Genomic DNA, 18,343 nt, shown 5'->3' with positions numbered 1-18,343 from the left:
TTATAATCGATAATTACAGCTGATGAAGTGAATAAAAAAAATAGGGCAGAAATGTTCATAGTTTAAAACTGTTCACGTTTTAGCATATTTTCCAAAATAAAAGTTTCATTAAAATGATGAAAACATAATTTAGCCTGATAGCAAAACATTTTATACTACACAATATAATAACAAAAGCAGTTTTTTTTCTGTTCTTTTTAAAAAAAATCCTAAAATATCACTTAAATTAAACTGAGCTCAATTATAACTAAGACGAAAATGTCAACTTTAACTCCTAGATACAGTCACCAAATGCCTCCTAATTATCGTAACACTTTCATCCTACCTGTTTTCCTGTTTGCTGCTCTTTTGATGTGCGAGTGGGTGTGTGTGTTTTTCAGAGTCTGCACGCGCTGGTGTGTGCAGGCGTATGACGGCCGCCTGTGCTCCATCTGTGGCGGCGGCCGCTGATGAGCAAAGCTGTGAAATAGATCCAGCTGGAGAAGCACAGAAGAACCCTTGGTCTCCTGGGAAATCATCCATACCTCTCCACGACCCCAGAGAGCTATCAATAAGTGGGTAATTGAATTTTAAGCACAAACTGTGTCCTCAAACGAGGCGTTGTCGTGCCTCTGTGAGTGGGTGGATGTTTGTGTGTGTGTGTGTGTGTGATGGGGGATGTTTAGCCGTGTAAACACAGGGATGCTGTCATCTCTCTCAGAAGGGCTTTGCACGGGAAAGGATGAATGTTTAATCCATTAAATGACAATTATGATCCTTGAAGGCACAGAGTGGCTGGTGGAGGGAAGTGAGATGACTGAACTATCCCTAACCTGTGTTAACCTCTCATCCAACCAATTAAACCTCAAACACACACACAGCCTAAAGAGAGTGTATGAACACTTCCATATTTATGGGTTTTCTGTTTTGGGTTTTCTTGTGTGAAAATCCTCACTATAAATCTAACCTTTGTTTCAGCGGCATATAAAAAAACGAATCCAATCGAGTGACACAAGTTTCTATATAACTTATATTTATTTCTATTTCTATCTTTCAGATATCTGACCATCAGTTAAGTGCAGACATTCAACACTAATTTGTTTCTTGTTTACTTGAAAATTTGTTAAACTGACTTTTGTCCTGACTTTAAATACTCTCTCTGTCTTTTCTTTACTATATATTTGCTTTATAAAGCAGAACAGATTAATATCTTTAAGGACTAGTCACAATTTTTTTGACAGGGTTGACCATAAGTGTGATGGGCAATGTTTATTAAAATACGGTCTCTGATGACTCCACGTTTTTAACAACTTCGAGACGGTTCATTATTACTCATAATACCTAAATCACCATCACTAATAATGGAAATCTTTTTTCATCATTGCAAATCTTATTGGAAATTCTCCGATTAAGCACATTTTTGAAGTTAGTTAAATAACATGTATGAGGTGTCTCTGTATAGTGTGTGTCTATAGGGTTACGTCAAGGTGAGTACGTTTTCATTGGTAAAGGAAGAGTTTTTGCTCAATGTAGCCTCAGATCAAGTTAATGGGCAACTAAGATTAAAAAAAAACAAGCAGCGCTAAAAACATTCAAAAGCATTTATTTGCACTCTGGTTGAGTTTCAGAATTTCTGCACGCTGGCTGGTCGGTACATATATACCGTTAAAAAGATCCACATAGCTTTACTTTCAGATTAAGTTCTTTAACTCAAGGCAGATACAAGTTACTATAACTAATTAAGTGAATTAAAAATAGAAATGCAAGACATTTAAACTATCTTCCTTGTAAATAACATAATTTACTAAAGACTTTTTAAGAAAAATAAAAAATAAAAATCTATATCTGATTTGAGATCATGCTTTAAATGCAATTTAGTTTTTTCCTGCAGACCTTTAAATTCTGAAAAAACTTTACTATAACTATTTTCAATCCAACATTTTATAAGAGTTATCTAATAATAGAGTTTAAAAGTTTTTAAAACGGACTATAATCATGTAATTCATATTATATTAAGAAATCTTCTAGAAATCAACCCGGGGAAAAAAATCTACAAGACTTATTGGATAAGAAGATGGATTAAAACAAGGTTAAATATAACTGGTTGAAACACTCTTATCAAGATGGTTATATTTAATTTAAATAGAAACAAAAGCCATTCTAGATACAGTAGAAGGCATCTAAATCTTTAGACTTAAAAAGGACAGCAGTACAGCACCTTACATGAAATATTTTTGCTCAGAAAGATGTCAGCGATTGGAGTCTTTATCCAAAGAAAGAGACATTTTTAAAAACGGCAGCTGCATCAAAATTTCTGTGACACAGGGTTCAATAAACAGAGTTTGTCAGTGTGATCGTTAAGTTGCACTTGTGATCCAAAATGAGTTTGCTAGCTGAGGTTTTCTCATGCTGCTCGCACAATGGCCTGTACGTGGGAGCTGCCTGGTGGCATTGCTTAATTAGGCGAAGAGTTGATTCATTTGCACTAATTGACAGCTAATTAAAGGAGTGAGGGCACATCGGATTGACGTCCCTGTGAGCGGCACTTTGACCGTAGGGGATGTTACGGAGAGGGAATTATGAAATATTGAATCTTGTGAGCACCACCTGTCGTTAGAAGTGGCCCCAAACATATGGCCTACTTTGTGTGTGTATGTATGTGTGTGTGTGTGAGGGAGTCTGTGATTATTTTAACAGGCTCATCTTACAGTGCTGAAATGCAGCCTGTTGGGCCCAGCTGCCTCTACTGCAAGCTTCTCATTAACCGACAGAAATAAGAAAGTGCATATAAAACACTTTACTGTAAACTGGAACCAAAAACATTTGATTTCAGGGATAAAACACAGATCTTGATTAGATATGACCCATCAAGTAAACACTTTTTAATATTATTAACGGTATGGTTTAAAAGATTGCATAGTTGGATTAAAAGTTTCATACATTTTTGAACATATGACTTAAATTTGCTAGCAGGTTGGTAGATTTATGCAAGGCTTTAGGTTTTTTTCAGTATATCAAACAAAACCTAGAAAAATAGTCAACTTTTGATGTACATTGAGGGTTCGGCAACAATTAAATATTTGTTTAGAGCCACAAAAGCAAAGCAATGATCTCAAACCAAATTCTGAAACTGGAAATTTATTTAGACTCTTCCAATAAAGAAAGAAAGCTATGGCTTTGTTTTTAGGTTGTATACATTTTAATCCCCGGGAATTTGTTACATAAAAAAAAACATACAGTTGCAACCTATGGAAAAAAGGACAGTGTAGGCAGTGGAAATTCTTTTGAGTAGGGGTTGCTCTGATGATTGGCATCATCTCCGTCCGTAATAAACCTACTTCTGGAGGATAGTGACTGGTGTTCCATTTTTCAAACTGTCCCAATGGGTTAAATAGTTCAATAGTTGATGATGTGCAGCAAAGAAAGAAAAACAGAGTAAAACAAAACCAATATTAGTATGGATAAACAACTTTTTAACCAAATCAAACATCTGAGGACTGTTTAAAACCTTAATCAATGGCAGAAAACCATTCTAAAAGATAAAGCTTATTTTACCAATAGGTGTGGTTTTCTTCTCACAACCCCTCAAAAAAGTCAGATTATTCAAAATGTTGTAAACCCACAGCTAATAGTTCTCCTGTCAGCGGATCCTCCCATCTGAGCTGCGGATTTTTGCAGCTCATCCAGAGTTCCCATGGGCCTCCCACTGCTTCTCAATGCTCATCTTTCCTGTTTCTTTAGAAGGCATTCAGTCGCAATGGATTATATTACGGGGTATAACAATAAGAACCTACCAACAAAAGCTAAGATGAAAAAGCATGCCACACCTCCCAGGTTTTTATTTGTAACAGATTAAGAAAACTTTGCACTTCTCATTTATGCAGTACTTTGTGTGGGTCCATCACATTAAATTGTATTACACTGCAATAAATTGCTATATTGAAAAAGAATGTGAGAGGTTCAGGTATGATGCAAAGCACTTCCGCAAATGATTTAATCTTATGTTGATTCTCTATGTGCTGTTACATATGTCCTTTTTTTCTTAGAACTTTCAGAAAATATCAAAGAAGGAGAAGCATGAGTTATTTTAAAACAAAATGTAGTTTTCTTTTTACAAGTTATCTCCGGATGTTAACACAAATTGACTGAGTCTAATGTCTAAATACTAAATGCCCCCGATAAGCTTCCAGAAGCACCTTGACCCCTGTCCCCTCATCTGCGACCATGTTCCCTACAGGAGACCAGGAATAGGCTGTCTTCATGTCTGCTGGTGCTGTCTATGTGAAAAAAGAAAGGACAATTAGGGGCTTATTAGGGTCCTGGGGAGGTGTACCTCACGGGGCGTCTGCTCGCCGGCTTGGCCCCAGCTCCGAGCCGCTGCCATAGCTCAAAAACAGTCAGGGGCATTGTCTCACCTAATTACGCTGAAACCAGGGGCCCCCTTTTTCTGTTGCTACTGCCATGCCTGTCCACTTCCCCTCTCCTGCCAAAGTGCTAGTCCCTGTCCACTGTGGAAGTGTGCTAATTAGACAAGAAACAGGCCGAGTAATTATGTCAATTCCTGTTAGGAGCTGCCCGAGTGAGGAATATTGGTTTTGTCAAGAAACTTTTGCCGTTTAACGGCCTGTCTCCCACATTTTCATCGTTTTCATCATTATTGAAATACCAAACCTACAAAAACAACGGGAAGAGAGTCCCAGACAAAATTCAGAGTAGAAATAGATGTACTCATACAGAAATGGAGACCATAGAATGGCATTAGCATGAAGTTATTGCCCTAATTAATGCTTTGCGCCCACAGAGCGAATCAGTGAATAACCGATGGCACATTGTTCAGACTGTGAGAGCTTTTTGTTTCCTCACCCTAATGGGATGTTATGATCAATGGCTGTTTGGTGACCCGGCTCTTCTTCCTAAATGCCGAGCTCAGGGAAAATGGCAATTAGCTAGATTAGAAGAGCCATTTCTGGAGCTGTTACACAGACAGAGATAGAAGAAAGTAGCACTGAAGTTGTTTAAGAAATTGGCAGAACATGATAAACTGGGGCCGAACCTTTTGAGTGTGCCACAGAGAAAACTTCTCACTTATGGCTACAATTCTGTGAATGCTAGAGGGAACATCATTTCCAGGCCTTTGATAATTGTCAGGTTTGTTAAGATAAAAATAGAAGACTTTGAAAATATTTTAAAGTGTTTCCACAACTCAACTAATATCCCTTGTCTAGATTCAGGTGATCACACAGAATTTCTTTTCAGTTTAGTTCTGCATTGTTTAAGGTCATTCCTAAACCTCTCATCTAAGATCTTCCAGTATTATATTCCCTTCAACAACATTTGTTTTTGCTTTTACCATGAAACAGAAAAGAGTAAACAATCAGTCTGTGTCACAGCTCCTATAGCAGGTGTCTTTAATTGCATGTCTAGTCTCCAGTGTCCTGCACCTTGGAGCTCAAATTGTCTTTGCCTTATCAGACCTGGGGCAAATATTGAGGTCATTAGCAGGACTCCGGAGACTAAAAAGGTAATTCAGCCATTTCACTCAGGTGTGTGAAATCAGAGACACTGGACCTGAAGAAATGGGATTGAAAACTCCTCTACTAGCATATATGAATTTATCTCAAATCTGAACTTAAGATATTGGATCTTATTTTTTATGAAATTATCTAGACAAATTGTAGATTAAATCCATTTCAATCTACAAATTAGTGCTGGTAGATTTAAATTAGTTTTCTTTTAGTTTTTACATGCTGATGTCTGCTGTGATGGTTAGGTTTGATTGTCTTATAAATTATTTGACTTACATAACTCTTTTGATGCCTGCTGAAAACTATTTGACCACGCACCCCCTGCCCCTTCCCACTGTTAACATTTAATCTTCTTAAATAAAGGGAAGTGAAAGTAAGTAAATGAATGCCTTTTCATTTGTTATCAGTGCAGAACCTGATTATTTTCAAAATAAATGTTTTTGCTACTTTGTTAAGCCACTTCACCCTAACTAGTAAAACAACCATACATTTAAAAAAAGCCCAAAACGTCTGGCATAAAAAATGTGTCTAATAATTAAATGTTTCCCTAAATTAACAAATCGCTCTATAAAGCTGATGCAACAAGAAGTTCCTAAGTGAAAAATAGATTGTGTGGATGTGTTGGTCTAACTCACTCATTACCCTTAGAGGGCTGCAGAGGTGGCCTAGTAGTTAGCTCATAGAGCTTTGATTCCTGAGGTTCTGAGTTTGAGCCCCACTCCCACAGACTGCCACTCTGGGTCTCTGAGCAAGACCCTAAGCCCCACACTGCCCCCGGGGGTGCCCCATGATGGCAGCTCACTAGTCCCCAAAGGGATGGGTTAAATGCAGAGGTAAATTCCTCTAATGTGATCAATAAAGTTCAATTATTGTTGTTATTATTATATCATGCTATATAGTAACACAGTGAGAGGTTGATAGAGTACCCAAAAATTGTACTCGAGTAACAGTAGGACTACTTTTACTTTTTTCTTCACTCAAGTAAAAGTAAAAAGTAGTCATCGGAGACACTAGTCAAGTACAAGTGAAAAAGCATTTGGTGAAAAACCTACTTGAGTACTGAGTAATTGTTGGATACCAACATCAGATTTAATGTTTAGAAATTATTCTGGAAAACAGACTTTATGTGTAAGTTTTGGTATTTTAAGGACTCAAATGCCTAAAGAATATAAATAAATGTAATGAATATAAAAGAACAAATTCATGCAGAAGAAATACTTTTACCATTTTTTCAAAACAAAATTTAGAAAATCAGTCTTTACAATGAGGACTTTATATATGTTAAGACAGGGTAACAAACTTCCACTGTTAATGTCAACTGTTTACTATATGCTTACCTGATTTTAGAATAGTTCATATTCCTCAAAGAGGACAGAGTAGTGAGAGATTTTACTCATGTAGGAGGAGGGGTACAATAATATTACATAAGTAAAAGAAAAAAGGCCGGCACAGTAAACCTACCCCTAAAAGTTTTTTTTTTTCAAATAGTTACTCAAGTAAATGTAACTGAGTAAATGTAACTAAATACTACCCACTTCTGCTATATGGTATTTCATATTTAGTTATAAAACTATTTCCTTACTTGTAAAAAAAAAAAAAAAAAAAGTAAAGGCTCATTCTATTTAATTCTATTCAGGTTTAAGTTTGTCCACCAAGTAGGTTTGTGTCATGGTGTAAAAGTAATATGAGACTGTAGTAGAACTACAACGTGCCAATTTTCTAGAATAAGCTACTGTAATAAAGTACAGATACGTAGGAGAAAATGCAAGAGAGTCCTGACAGTGCAGGTCTGCAGCCAGACCCCTATTAAAAAATGTGATGCAGAAAGGTTGTGCCAAAACAAGAAGATTCCACTGGCAAAAGTGTATCAATAACACATAGAATCTGCATTTCTTCAATTTATGCAGCAACAGGTAAAAGCAAACTAAGTGAGACCTAAATAAGTAAAATAAGTAAATAAGTAGGAAAGTAGATGATGACTATACTGTATATTATAGTAAAAGAGGGAAACAGACAGTTACAATGAGCCTATAATAAGTTCCCAATGTTTTTGTCAGCAAATAGCTATTTGGTTTCTAACTTTATTGTAATTTCGGGTAAAACAAACACTGGCAATAACGTAGACCTACAAAACGTTCAGCAATAGACTGCTGAAAAAAAAGTTTATGACTGAATCTGTTGCGACGTCATTACATCCCATTGTTGGAGCTATTTATTCTTTATTTCTTAATCCATTTAAATTGTATTAATTAGCTCCTAAATTTATATTTTTTGTATAATATATAGTTTATTTGCAGGTTAATAATTGTTGATTATATTTCTTTGTTTTATTATTTTTCTTATTTATTTTTTGCTCTGAGGATATGACAGGAAGTGATGTGGATCAGTCCACTTTCTATAAGTCTATAGGGCCTGGGAGTGGACCAGCAGGCATTTTGGGTTTAGGGCCTATGGTTTTTAGCAGACCAAGAGAGGTAGGACAGAGGAAAAGTTGGAACTCTTTAATTGTTGGCTGAAATAGAAAATAAACCATCCAGAATCATCATAGAGACTGGAAATTTAACCTTCTTTTTGTTTGCATATAGAAACTTGACCCCAGTGCCTTAGTAGTGGCTTAAAGGAACTTTAATTGGATGTTTGGCTTGGCAAACAATCACAACTAAACTCATCATAGAACAGAGAGAAAAAGTATAAAACAGAATACGCTGAAATCCCTGTGTGGTCTGTAACATTAGTTTTCTAACTTCAAACCTAACTATTAGAAGCAATAAATATACTGTAATAGACACTGGAAATGTTCTTTGTTAAAACTAAACCATATAGAACATGCTTTATAGAGAGTTTAAATGTGTGCATGTATGAAAACTGTGTTTGTATGAAATATTGCAACATTTCTATTCTAGACTCTTACTTTTTTTGTAATGCTGTTTAAGGTCTTAATACAGACGAGAATCCGAATATTTCCATTTTAGACAACATTATTGGAAGGAAGCCAAATAAAATATGAGCCAAAAAATGTAAGCATCACATTTCCAACTCCAACATACATTTTATCAAGGATTAGAAAGAGTCACTTATGCTGCAGCACAGTCAAGGTGACCTCTTCAGCACTGATGCTGCTGTTGCACATTGGTCTTCATTAGGCTGCAGTAAAATGTGTGGTTTAAGAGATGCTATTTGTTATCTTATCTCATTAGATACAAGACTGTTCCGTTTCTTTCCATGTTTAGATTTAGATTTAGAAAAACAAAAAGAGGAAACGACTCTGGGGTAGAAGCCACATCTCCTAATCGTGTCTAAATCTGTTGAGGGTTATTTTTCCCTCTCGTGGTTAACAAACGCTCCCGTGGGAGCCTCCCATTTTTCTATTTATTCATCGCCACACATGGCCCAGTGATGCTGCGCGTCTCCTCATCTCCATAAAACTCTCCTGTGCGCAATTGTCTGTCCAGATGTCCGAAAGCGTGCCACAAATTATCTGCAAACGACAGAAATTCCCGCATTAATTGAATATTAGCTGATTAGATGAAATCAGGCCTAAGGGGAAAAAAGAAAGTGCAGGAACAGAAATGTTAAATAATTAGCCTGTGATTCTGCTTTTCTGCTTTATTCCTTGACTTCAGTCCCGTTTGTTCTCAATTTCTAAATCTAATTTATTCACAAAACCCTCTTTACGTATCCTATAGTTAATACTGTTATTTCATTTAATACTGACCTAAAAGTAAAAACACTGTGCCCAGAGGGGGAGATGCGTTGAGCTTAAATCTGCTGGCCTTTGCTTTCTCTGTCGGTCTCATATTTAATTGCCACCCTGGTGTGTCCTAAATACCCCAAACTGGGACATCTTTATTATGTGACCGGTCGAATAATAATATTTAAAAAAAAAAAAAAAAAAAAAAAAAAAGGAAAGAAAGAAAAGCTTAATAGCCTGTCAACAGATGCGCAGATTGTTCCCGCAAAGACAAAACGTTTAGCGGGTAAACCTAATTAGAATATGCAAATCACTGTGGGACGTTAGGAAGGAAGCTGGACTCTGCAACCAATTTAGATTTGCTTCAATAAGCTGAAGAGGTTCAATAAATGATGTATTAGCTTAACTAATGGTATCATATTGCTTTCCTTTATTTAAATTCAAGATTTTCTATTTTTAATAATTTCAAATCCTAAATTTCCAGTTTTGTAGCTAATTGAAAATTTGGTCTTACCCTATTGAATTTATGCTTTTCTGTTTTCTTGTTTCTAATCTACTGAATTTTTACTACATTTATGCTTTTCGATTTTCTAATATTCTAAAAAAAAATTAATCAAGTTTTGAGTAATTTATGGATAGGCTACGAGTTTTGTTTCAGCTTGATTTGTTTTCGAGAAACATGAATACAAAACTTCTGTTTTTTATGTTATTTCCCACATGATATCTAAATGCAACTCAGATCAAAATAATAATAATGTGATTTTTTTCCCTTGTATTATAATTTTTAAATGTATGACAAATAAATTAGGCGTTAGTTTATATAGAGGCCTATATATATATATAAAATGCATCATATATTTTTTTCTTTTTTTTACGTTTTGTTGTTGTTGTTGTTTTAACCATAAAAAAGTTTGATGATCACAAAATGTGTTCACCTATTTGGTCAGTTTCCCTTGGATGCTTCAGAGATCTGCTTGTGCCTTTTCTCCTGTCCTGTGATTGGCTGCCGCCTGTTGCATGTTGGATAAAAAGCGCAGCGCAGATGAGCGCTCAGATAAAGCGCTCAACATTGCTGCGTTCACTGGCGAACAGGAGTATTTTGTTAAAGGGGGAAGGACAACATCATGACGGGAAAGGATGGGGTTGTGCTTTCAGACACACAGAATAAACTGAAAACAACGTCTGAGAACATCTTAAACCAGGGGGACTCCAAGCATCAACCTCCGGGCTGGAAAATGGCCCCCACCGTGCAGAGGCGCACCGGCTTTGGCATCCAGGAGCTTCTTGGCCTCAACAAGGAGCCTCCGGCGGCCACACCAAGACGACCGCTGGAGACTCTGCCTCACAGGGCTCACGTCCTGTCCGCTAGACACGCAGGACTCGGTATGGGTTTACTGGGCCCGGATGGGATACATACGTTTTACAGCCAACCTGCTTTCCTGGAGGTGCTGTCAGAGGCGCACAATGTGCACCTGCAGCCGCTGCACAGGACGCCGCAGATGGAGACCCAGATGGAGGCGCAGCATTCCGGTGCCAGCTCCGGTGAGTATCCCATCGGTCCTCATCTAAGAAAATCAGAAAAGGTTTCAAAAATATGTTAAAGTTCCTCAGGTAATTTTTAATTTGCAATATTTTAGATTTTTTTTTTCTTTTTGAATTAGAAATAATTAAAATTCCCTTTTTTTTAAAAAAAATAATGTTTTTTTCTTTTCTTCTGTTGTTATTCGATTTTAACCCTTTAAATTTGAAACGAACCTGAACCTTTTGAAATAAACGGCATGATGCAGCTTTAGATTTACATTTAAAAAGATATGTTATATACAGTTCATATTTTTATTATTTTGAAACCAAACAGTTTGTTCTGTTTGCACACAGATTCAGATGATTTGAACTCATCCGGGGATCCCAAATTTTCAGCCTCATCGATGAGTCAGAGCAAAAAGAGAAAGAAAAGAAGACACAGGTAAATAAACTACAATAATAATAATAATAATTATTATTATTATTATTATTTATTTATTTATTTTTATTTATTTATTTTTGCTCCAATTATTCTTGTGCACATGGTTGGTTCTGTGATTTCTAATATATCTTATACATTTATTTATCCTTTTATTTATTTATTTTTGTCTGTTACAGCATTCTGTTACTAATGTATATTTCAAAATTGTTTATAATTTACAAAGTTTCATTCTAAGTGGTTGTATTTGAACTCATTTTCATTTAACTGATTTTACATCATGTCAGTGAATTTGCCAAGGCAGTATAATCTAAATTAAAGCAGTCATTAGAATTGTAATAATTTATATGGTGTTTCCTTTAAATGTAAGTTTTAAGGATTACATAAATGATCTGAATCCCAAAAAACCCAAGCTAACAAGTTTTTATTAATGACATTTATTTAACAAAGAACTATGAGTCAAATTAAAGTATATGTGCTGTTTAAGATTTAAAAAAATCTCAGGTTGGTATATTTTGGGTTTTTTTTTCTGTTATTTTGTCTGCAGAACCATTTTTACATCCTATCAGCTGGAGGAGTTAGAGAAAGCATTTAACGAAGCTCATTACCCAGATGTTTACGCCAGAGAAATGCTGTCTATGAAAACTGAGCTGCCAGAGGACAGAATACAGGTAAGCACATTAGATTTTTTACAGGAAGAAACCTGTCTTTCAAAATATAGGAATAAAAACCCAAGTGTGCAGTACATGGATTTAGTGATGGCCGGGCATATAGATTAAAGTGAAGCAATCAGGGGGAGATTTTCTCAGCTGACAAGCCCCCCTTAAACTTTAATTAGTTGTTAAAGAAAAACTGATCCTTGCTTTTCCAAGCACAGACAGGCCGCAGCCTTGAAATGAAAGCATAACTATAAAGAAATTAATTAGCAGAGGTCAGCGGATGAGCAGAGGGCTGCACCCGGCTGACCAAAGTGTTTTAATTTCCCATGAAATTTGACGCGCCTGTCTCCAATCGACCAGGTCTGGAAATTAACTTATTTCCCAATCAGCCTCCCTGCCCCTTCCTCACCTCTCACTGGAAGTAGAAACGCACAGGCTGTCGAGAGCACCCACTTTGAAAAAAAAGGGTCGATTGCTCATCTGTGGCTCATCACTTTGAGATGAATATTATACCTGCCCATCTTTCCACGACCAACACACACTAACGCACACATGCTCCCACACATTCAAGTATCTCTTTTCTTCCCACTCATCCATATTCACAAGTCTATTACGAGGTGGTGGAATCAATTTAACCTCCTGAGGAGACAGAAGCCTACTCTGAATAAACTGATGACAGCTTTCATTCAGGTTTTGTGTTTATTCTACTTTTGAAAAATTTAAAATTAAAGCTGCTCCCTGAAAAAAAATACTCCCTGCTGGCTGGCTATAGTGAGCAAAGATTTAAAAGTGTACCATAGATCTAATGAAAAAGAGTCAGAAGTGTAGGGCCAAGGTCAGCCTGAAGGTATGCTGCCTTTTTGCTTCTTTATTATTGTTGATTTTACCACTTTTTATCAACTTGTAGTTTAAAACTACATAAAGTTTTTTGTCTTTTTTATACTTGCTTTTGGTGTAAAAGCTTTTTTATGACAACATAATCATTCAATTTAGATACTGGGTTGTATATTTAGCCAAGAGGCCTAAAGCTGTATTGCATCATAATAAGATTAACTGCTGGTTGGTCTTTACATTAATATCATTTCATCAGAGCTTTCTTCCTGATTTATTCCTGGTTAAAAAATATGGGGGGAAAAAAAAAAAAAACACTCTTTATTCCAGCCTCCATGAAACAGGGTCTCAGTTCAAATGTTATTTTGTTTTTTAATAGATCAGAACAGGTGAATTAATTGTGACAGGCTCCCTATCATGAAAACAAAACCTGGCTTTAACATAAAGCCAAGTAAAATCATATTGTAAAAATCAATCCAGCTTTGTTCCATTTTAGGATTTATTTGCTTCTTATTTTGTCTTTGTCATAAAATGATGTAATCCTTTGGATATTTAGTGACCAAATACACAAACCGTAAACATGTTTCCGGTTTTGAAAGCAATTAATTGTGAGAATCTCCACCTTTTTAAAACATTTTGTTATTTTTTTGCCGTTATATTTTCTAAAGAGCAAAGTTTTCGTTAGGATGTTATTCCTAAGACATTGCATCATCCACAGCACTGGTTTTCAACCTTTTTTTATTTGTTTACCCGTTGGGGCATTTTGTCTTACCATGAGGATCCCTGTCAATTTAAAAGTACTGATGATTGTCCAAAAGTGTAATGTACAATAACTGATTATAGAATAAAAACTATTTTACTTAATCTTTTCATTTGAGCTTTTAATTGTGAGGCATTTTATGCTTTCTAACTCAAATTAAAAACAACATAAATATGTTGCCTGGAAATTAGTAAGGAACTGAAATAAATGATGAATAAATTAGGAACAAAAAGCAGAACAAAAGTTATAGTCAGACTGATTTAATTAGTTTCACTTTGTGTTCATCAAGACACCTGAGCTGCTTTGATGAGCTCCGATAGATCAGTGTGAAAAACAGAAGATACCAGGATGTTCTCTACATGCAGTCTGCTTCTTTTTGATTTTTGTCAAAGCTGAAAGTGAACTCAAATAAAACCTTCTGGGTGGATCATCTAAATAAGTGGTCCTCCTATGCATGCGTACTTTCAGGTGTATATCTGTGGTCAATGGCGTAACAACACAACAATAGGCCCGTAAGCAACATTATCTGGGTGGGCTCTATCAAGTACAACACCCCATCCCCTTGTATTAGCTATGAGAACAGCACATTTTAAACAGGGCGTGCACAAGGAGAAATGGGCTTGTGCATGGTCTTGCACGTGCATTATTTTTTTTCTTTTTTACGTTTTTTTTTTTTTTTTAAGTGGAGTCTTTCAAAAAATCCTCAGCAATACCTTTAATTTTTCTAATTGGGTCCTCACAAAGCAGAACAGATCCTGGCCCTATTTTATTTTACTACCTAAGAAATAACATATTTTCATATACCCCTTGCAATGCACTCGCGGATCACTAGGGGTACGCCTACCCCCAGTTGGAATCGCTGATCTACAGCATCTGCATACTGGTTACATTTGTAGAGAAAAACAGACCAAAAGGAATAACTCCATAGCTATTTATGGAACAGAAACACTATATTGTTCATTAATATTTATAGATGCACAGATTACCTTTTCGTTTTGCATTAACAGTCCATGTAATATTCATATGTGAACTGTGTATACATGTGTCATTTGCACAAATGTTTTGCTATGTTTAAATTCAACAACCCCCAAACTGTAAGCGTATGCCATGCTGCTGGATGAATCAGAATCAGAAGTCTTTGTCATTGTTCCTCAAGGGTAAAACAAATTTTTTACGGTTCAAAACAATATAAAAGAAAAAAGGGCAGGCAAATAGTGCAATAAAAAGAAATTAAATATACAAATGTTATATGAGTCAGATACGCTATCATCAAGGTGGATACGTATCATAAAAAATAAAGCAGTTTTAAATTGTTATTTTTTTAACTTTCTGTGCTCATTTTGGGGTATTTTATACTTTTACAAGGTCTTTAAAGACAAACAAAAAGGAGTTTTCAGTGATGTTCCATTTATTACAGTACAAAATTAAACTCTAAAATATCTAACTCTAGTGGAAAATGTCACTGACTCCCTTGTTTAACCATTAATTATTTCTAAAGGAAATCTAATTGGTTCTGTTTCACTAGCCTCAATTAGTCCAAGTAACTGCCTGAACTACAGAGTAATTAATACCTTTAAAAAGCAACATATTGTGACCTTCTAAGCAAGGGGACCTCAGAAAATGTTATATGTTTGGGGTTGACTATGCTCAAATGGAGACATTATGGATCTGGTGGGGGTTAGATGATCTTAGACATGCCTTGTTGCATCTATGAATTACTTATATCAAGTGTGATGCACCATAATTGATTAAAGTTAGTTCTGGTCCATGGCAGAAAATAGGGAACGAGGTCTTTCCTTTATATGGCAGGAATATAATTCCAAGAACACCAGGAGTTCCAACTCTGAACGCCTCAACAAAGGGAAGATTTTGGAGTCAAAGTACATTCTTCAATCTGATTAGTTTCTCAAACAAGCCATTCATGACTGAATCAACTGCCTGATTCAGTCTTACTCAGTTTGACGTTTAAATTTGTTCAGCGATCAGATTGAATTTAAATTTGAAATCTAAGCAAAATCTGAGAAAATCTGTCAATGGTACTAATCTTATTTTACAACAATGTAGCTTTTTAAATGGAGCAATATCTTATTTACTACAGATTTATTAGCCAGAATGTTGTTTATTTCATTTAACGTTTATGATTTTACTCTCTGCAGGTTTGGTTTCAGAACCGTAGGGCTAAGTGGAGAAAAAGGGAGAAGTGTTGGGGTCGCAGCAGTGTGATGGCAGAATACGGCCTGTACGGCGCCATGGTCCGTCACTCCATCCCCCTCCCCGAGTCCATCCTTAAGTCAGCAAAGGATGGCGTCTCAGACTCTTATGCTCCATGGTTACTGGGTGTGTTAATTATATTGAATTTTGTTTTGTTTAACTGGAACAAATACATTCAAACGCAGGAAACAAAGAAACGATTAACCATTGTATTTACCAATTTTTTTAATATTTGCTGAATTTAACTTAAGCTTAACCTTATTGTTCAAATTATCGTAGTTAAAGAAGGAATGACAATTTTTTTTTGGTGCAACTGTGACTGCAAATAAAATCTACAGTCTACAAATGTGTACCTTTAATGCAAAATACCATAAACTAATATTAATATATGATAAAAAGGCAACATTTTAGACTGTAGATTTGTAATAAAGAACTGAAATTGATCTGTATTTTGACATCTACTGATCTACTGAGGACCTTGACCTGCAGTCAATACAGAGATAATCTGTGTTCATCAAGACAGATTAGTCCTCATGTAACCTCATGTCAATTGATTAGATTAAATCAATTACAAAACACTAATTGAATAAGAATTTGTGTCCTCATTTCTTTCTTTCTTTGTCTATTTTCACATTCGTTTAGTGATCTTAAGCATCCTCTTTACAGATGAAGTCTAACAACAATTTCTATTTCTCTGCTCTTTAGGAATGCACAAGAAGTCTGTTGATCCTTCTCACCCCACCCCAGGAAAAACCATGAGCAGCAAGCCTCCAACACAGCCGCCTGCGCAGGAGAAAACGGGAGAAAAAAACATGGAGGAAGAGAAACTGAATAAAGACATTAGTTTGTCTATTTCTAAAGAGGAACTGAGGGAGAGCAGCATTGCGGCGCTGCGAGCAAAGGCGCTGGAGCACAGTGTAAAGATGATGGGGACTGTTTCAGAAAAGGACCTCAAGACACAGAGGGTGGAGGCTGAGCATGAGAAAACAGGTCATCAGCAGGAAAGCAAATGAAAAAAAATACAGGAAACATATTTGTGGTGAAATACCAACAAAGAAGGGTCTGTAATGTATTTTGTTGCTAAAACCTGAACTCATGCCTTCCTATTTCCTGCTCTTTATTGCAAATGCTACCACAGCAAATATTGGTAACACATCTAGGGAAAACCACAAACTTAAAAGGTCAAAGTGTGATGTATATATTCAAAGCATGTGATGGTTCCATGACATGTACTTATCTGTCCCTTTATAAATGTGAGTGTGGTTTAAATAAAGATTACTTATATTTCAAATCCATGTGTCAAACTAATTGAGATTCTCATGCTCTAGAATGACTGAACAAAACAAGTTAAATTAAGATTTTCTTTCACTATAATAGATAGATCCTTCAGTTGTGGAAATTAAATCTAGTAAATTTTCTTTTTTTAACAGTTTTCATTATAGATGAGATACCTGGGTCTTGGTTCTCACTTTGGACATCTGGCCTATAACCTATCTACAAGTCAAAGCATAAAATGCCAAAAGGACAAACATTACTGCACAGCTTTAGTTTGTAAAAGAGAGAAATGTTTAGATCTTCCTTCAGACAAAAGAAAAATTTCTTCGACCCTAGCTAGGAGATTTTAAAAGAAGCACAGACAAGCCCAGTAGGTGGCAATATCATCAATGTTAAAAATCAATCCTAATGAATGAACAAAGAGGAAAAAGCTAATGTGTCTTTTATTCTTATTTTTTGACAAATTGCTTTACTTTTCATTTCCATCAGACTTGCAGCCCACAGTAGTTTGATTCGATGTCTGTCTAATTCTAAAATATCAAAACGAAACAAAAGAAAATGCTAATAATGCAGATAGGAGTTGCCAAAAATATTACTTTATGTGCAGGAAGGGGAAATTAGGAATAGATTAACTTATTCATATTTTCTGAGTCACTGAGAAAAGAAACAGATTTTGTGCAGCAGCCAAATATACTGTGTTGTTGAAAAGCAATAAATATCTGATGACTGACTGAAAAATGTTTTAGTCCGGTTTATCAATCTTCAATACAAAAATATGAGTACTGAGTCTCAAAGCCTGCACAGATTGTCTTAAATAAGGGACAATAGAGGAGGAGAAACATCTACCTGACATGTTATAAAGCCCTAATTAACCTCCTCAGTTGACCGGGCAACGTACCGAGCCCAAGATAACCATCTTCTGTGAGTTATCCTATGAGAACAGAACTCTGCATCTCACCTTGTCACGCAGCTGCAAACTCAGCTCATGACTTTGTAAGGAATACAAAGGGGATGTGTCTCACAAAGCCTGCAATCATAAAGACTCAAAAAGCACCATAACTTCACAATAAAAACATTTTTCTATAACAGGTTGATGAAGCGATGCAGGAGGGGGGTAATTACTGATTGGTCCACTAACCCAGGGTTAGTTAGATGTGTCTCTGCTCTGACCCACTGAGATAGGTTAACAGGTAAACATCCAAAGTATGCAGAATCTACTCCCTTGCCTTACTGCAAATAATTATTTACAAATCCCTTCAACATAATCCGGTTGGTAAAACAAAACAATATGTTTCTGTTTATAGTGATACATTATTTGTTATAAATACAGCGGTATACATTTTAATTCACAGGCCTTTTTTCAAGGCCTATGATTAAATCAGGCATAAAACAAAAATATTTGCTTTTATAATTGTCCAGTATAAATGATTTCACTGCCAAGAATGTTTGTTC

At 35.8% G+C, this 18,343-nt stretch overlaps 1 protein-coding gene across 1 annotated transcript; it reads left to right on the top strand.

Moving 5' to 3' along the window:
* The first annotated feature begins 10,234 nt into the window (after positions 1 to 10,234).
* On the top strand, positions 10,235 to 16,903 carry LOC119785059 (visual system homeobox 2-like). The gene is made up of 5 exons (XM_038287447.1): positions 10,235 to 10,737; positions 11,071 to 11,158; positions 11,703 to 11,826; positions 15,562 to 15,742; positions 16,322 to 16,903. Exons 1-5 carry the CDS (start codon positions 10,320 to 10,322, stop codon positions 16,627 to 16,629), a joined length of 1,119 nt encoding a protein of 372 aa, XP_038143375.1. The 5' UTR covers positions 10,235 to 10,319; the 3' UTR covers positions 16,630 to 16,903.
* Positions 16,904 to 18,343: the final 1,440 nt, after the last annotated feature.

The sequence above is a fragment of the Cyprinodon tularosa genome, unplaced genomic scaffold (genome assembly GCF_016077235.1).
Source record: "Cyprinodon tularosa strain WSP-4 unplaced genomic scaffold, ASM1607723v1 ctg24, whole genome shotgun sequence".
Classification (NCBI taxonomy): Eukaryota; Metazoa; Chordata; class Actinopteri; order Cyprinodontiformes; family Cyprinodontidae; genus Cyprinodon; species Cyprinodon tularosa.
This window is presented reverse-complemented; position numbering and strand designations above follow the sequence as displayed.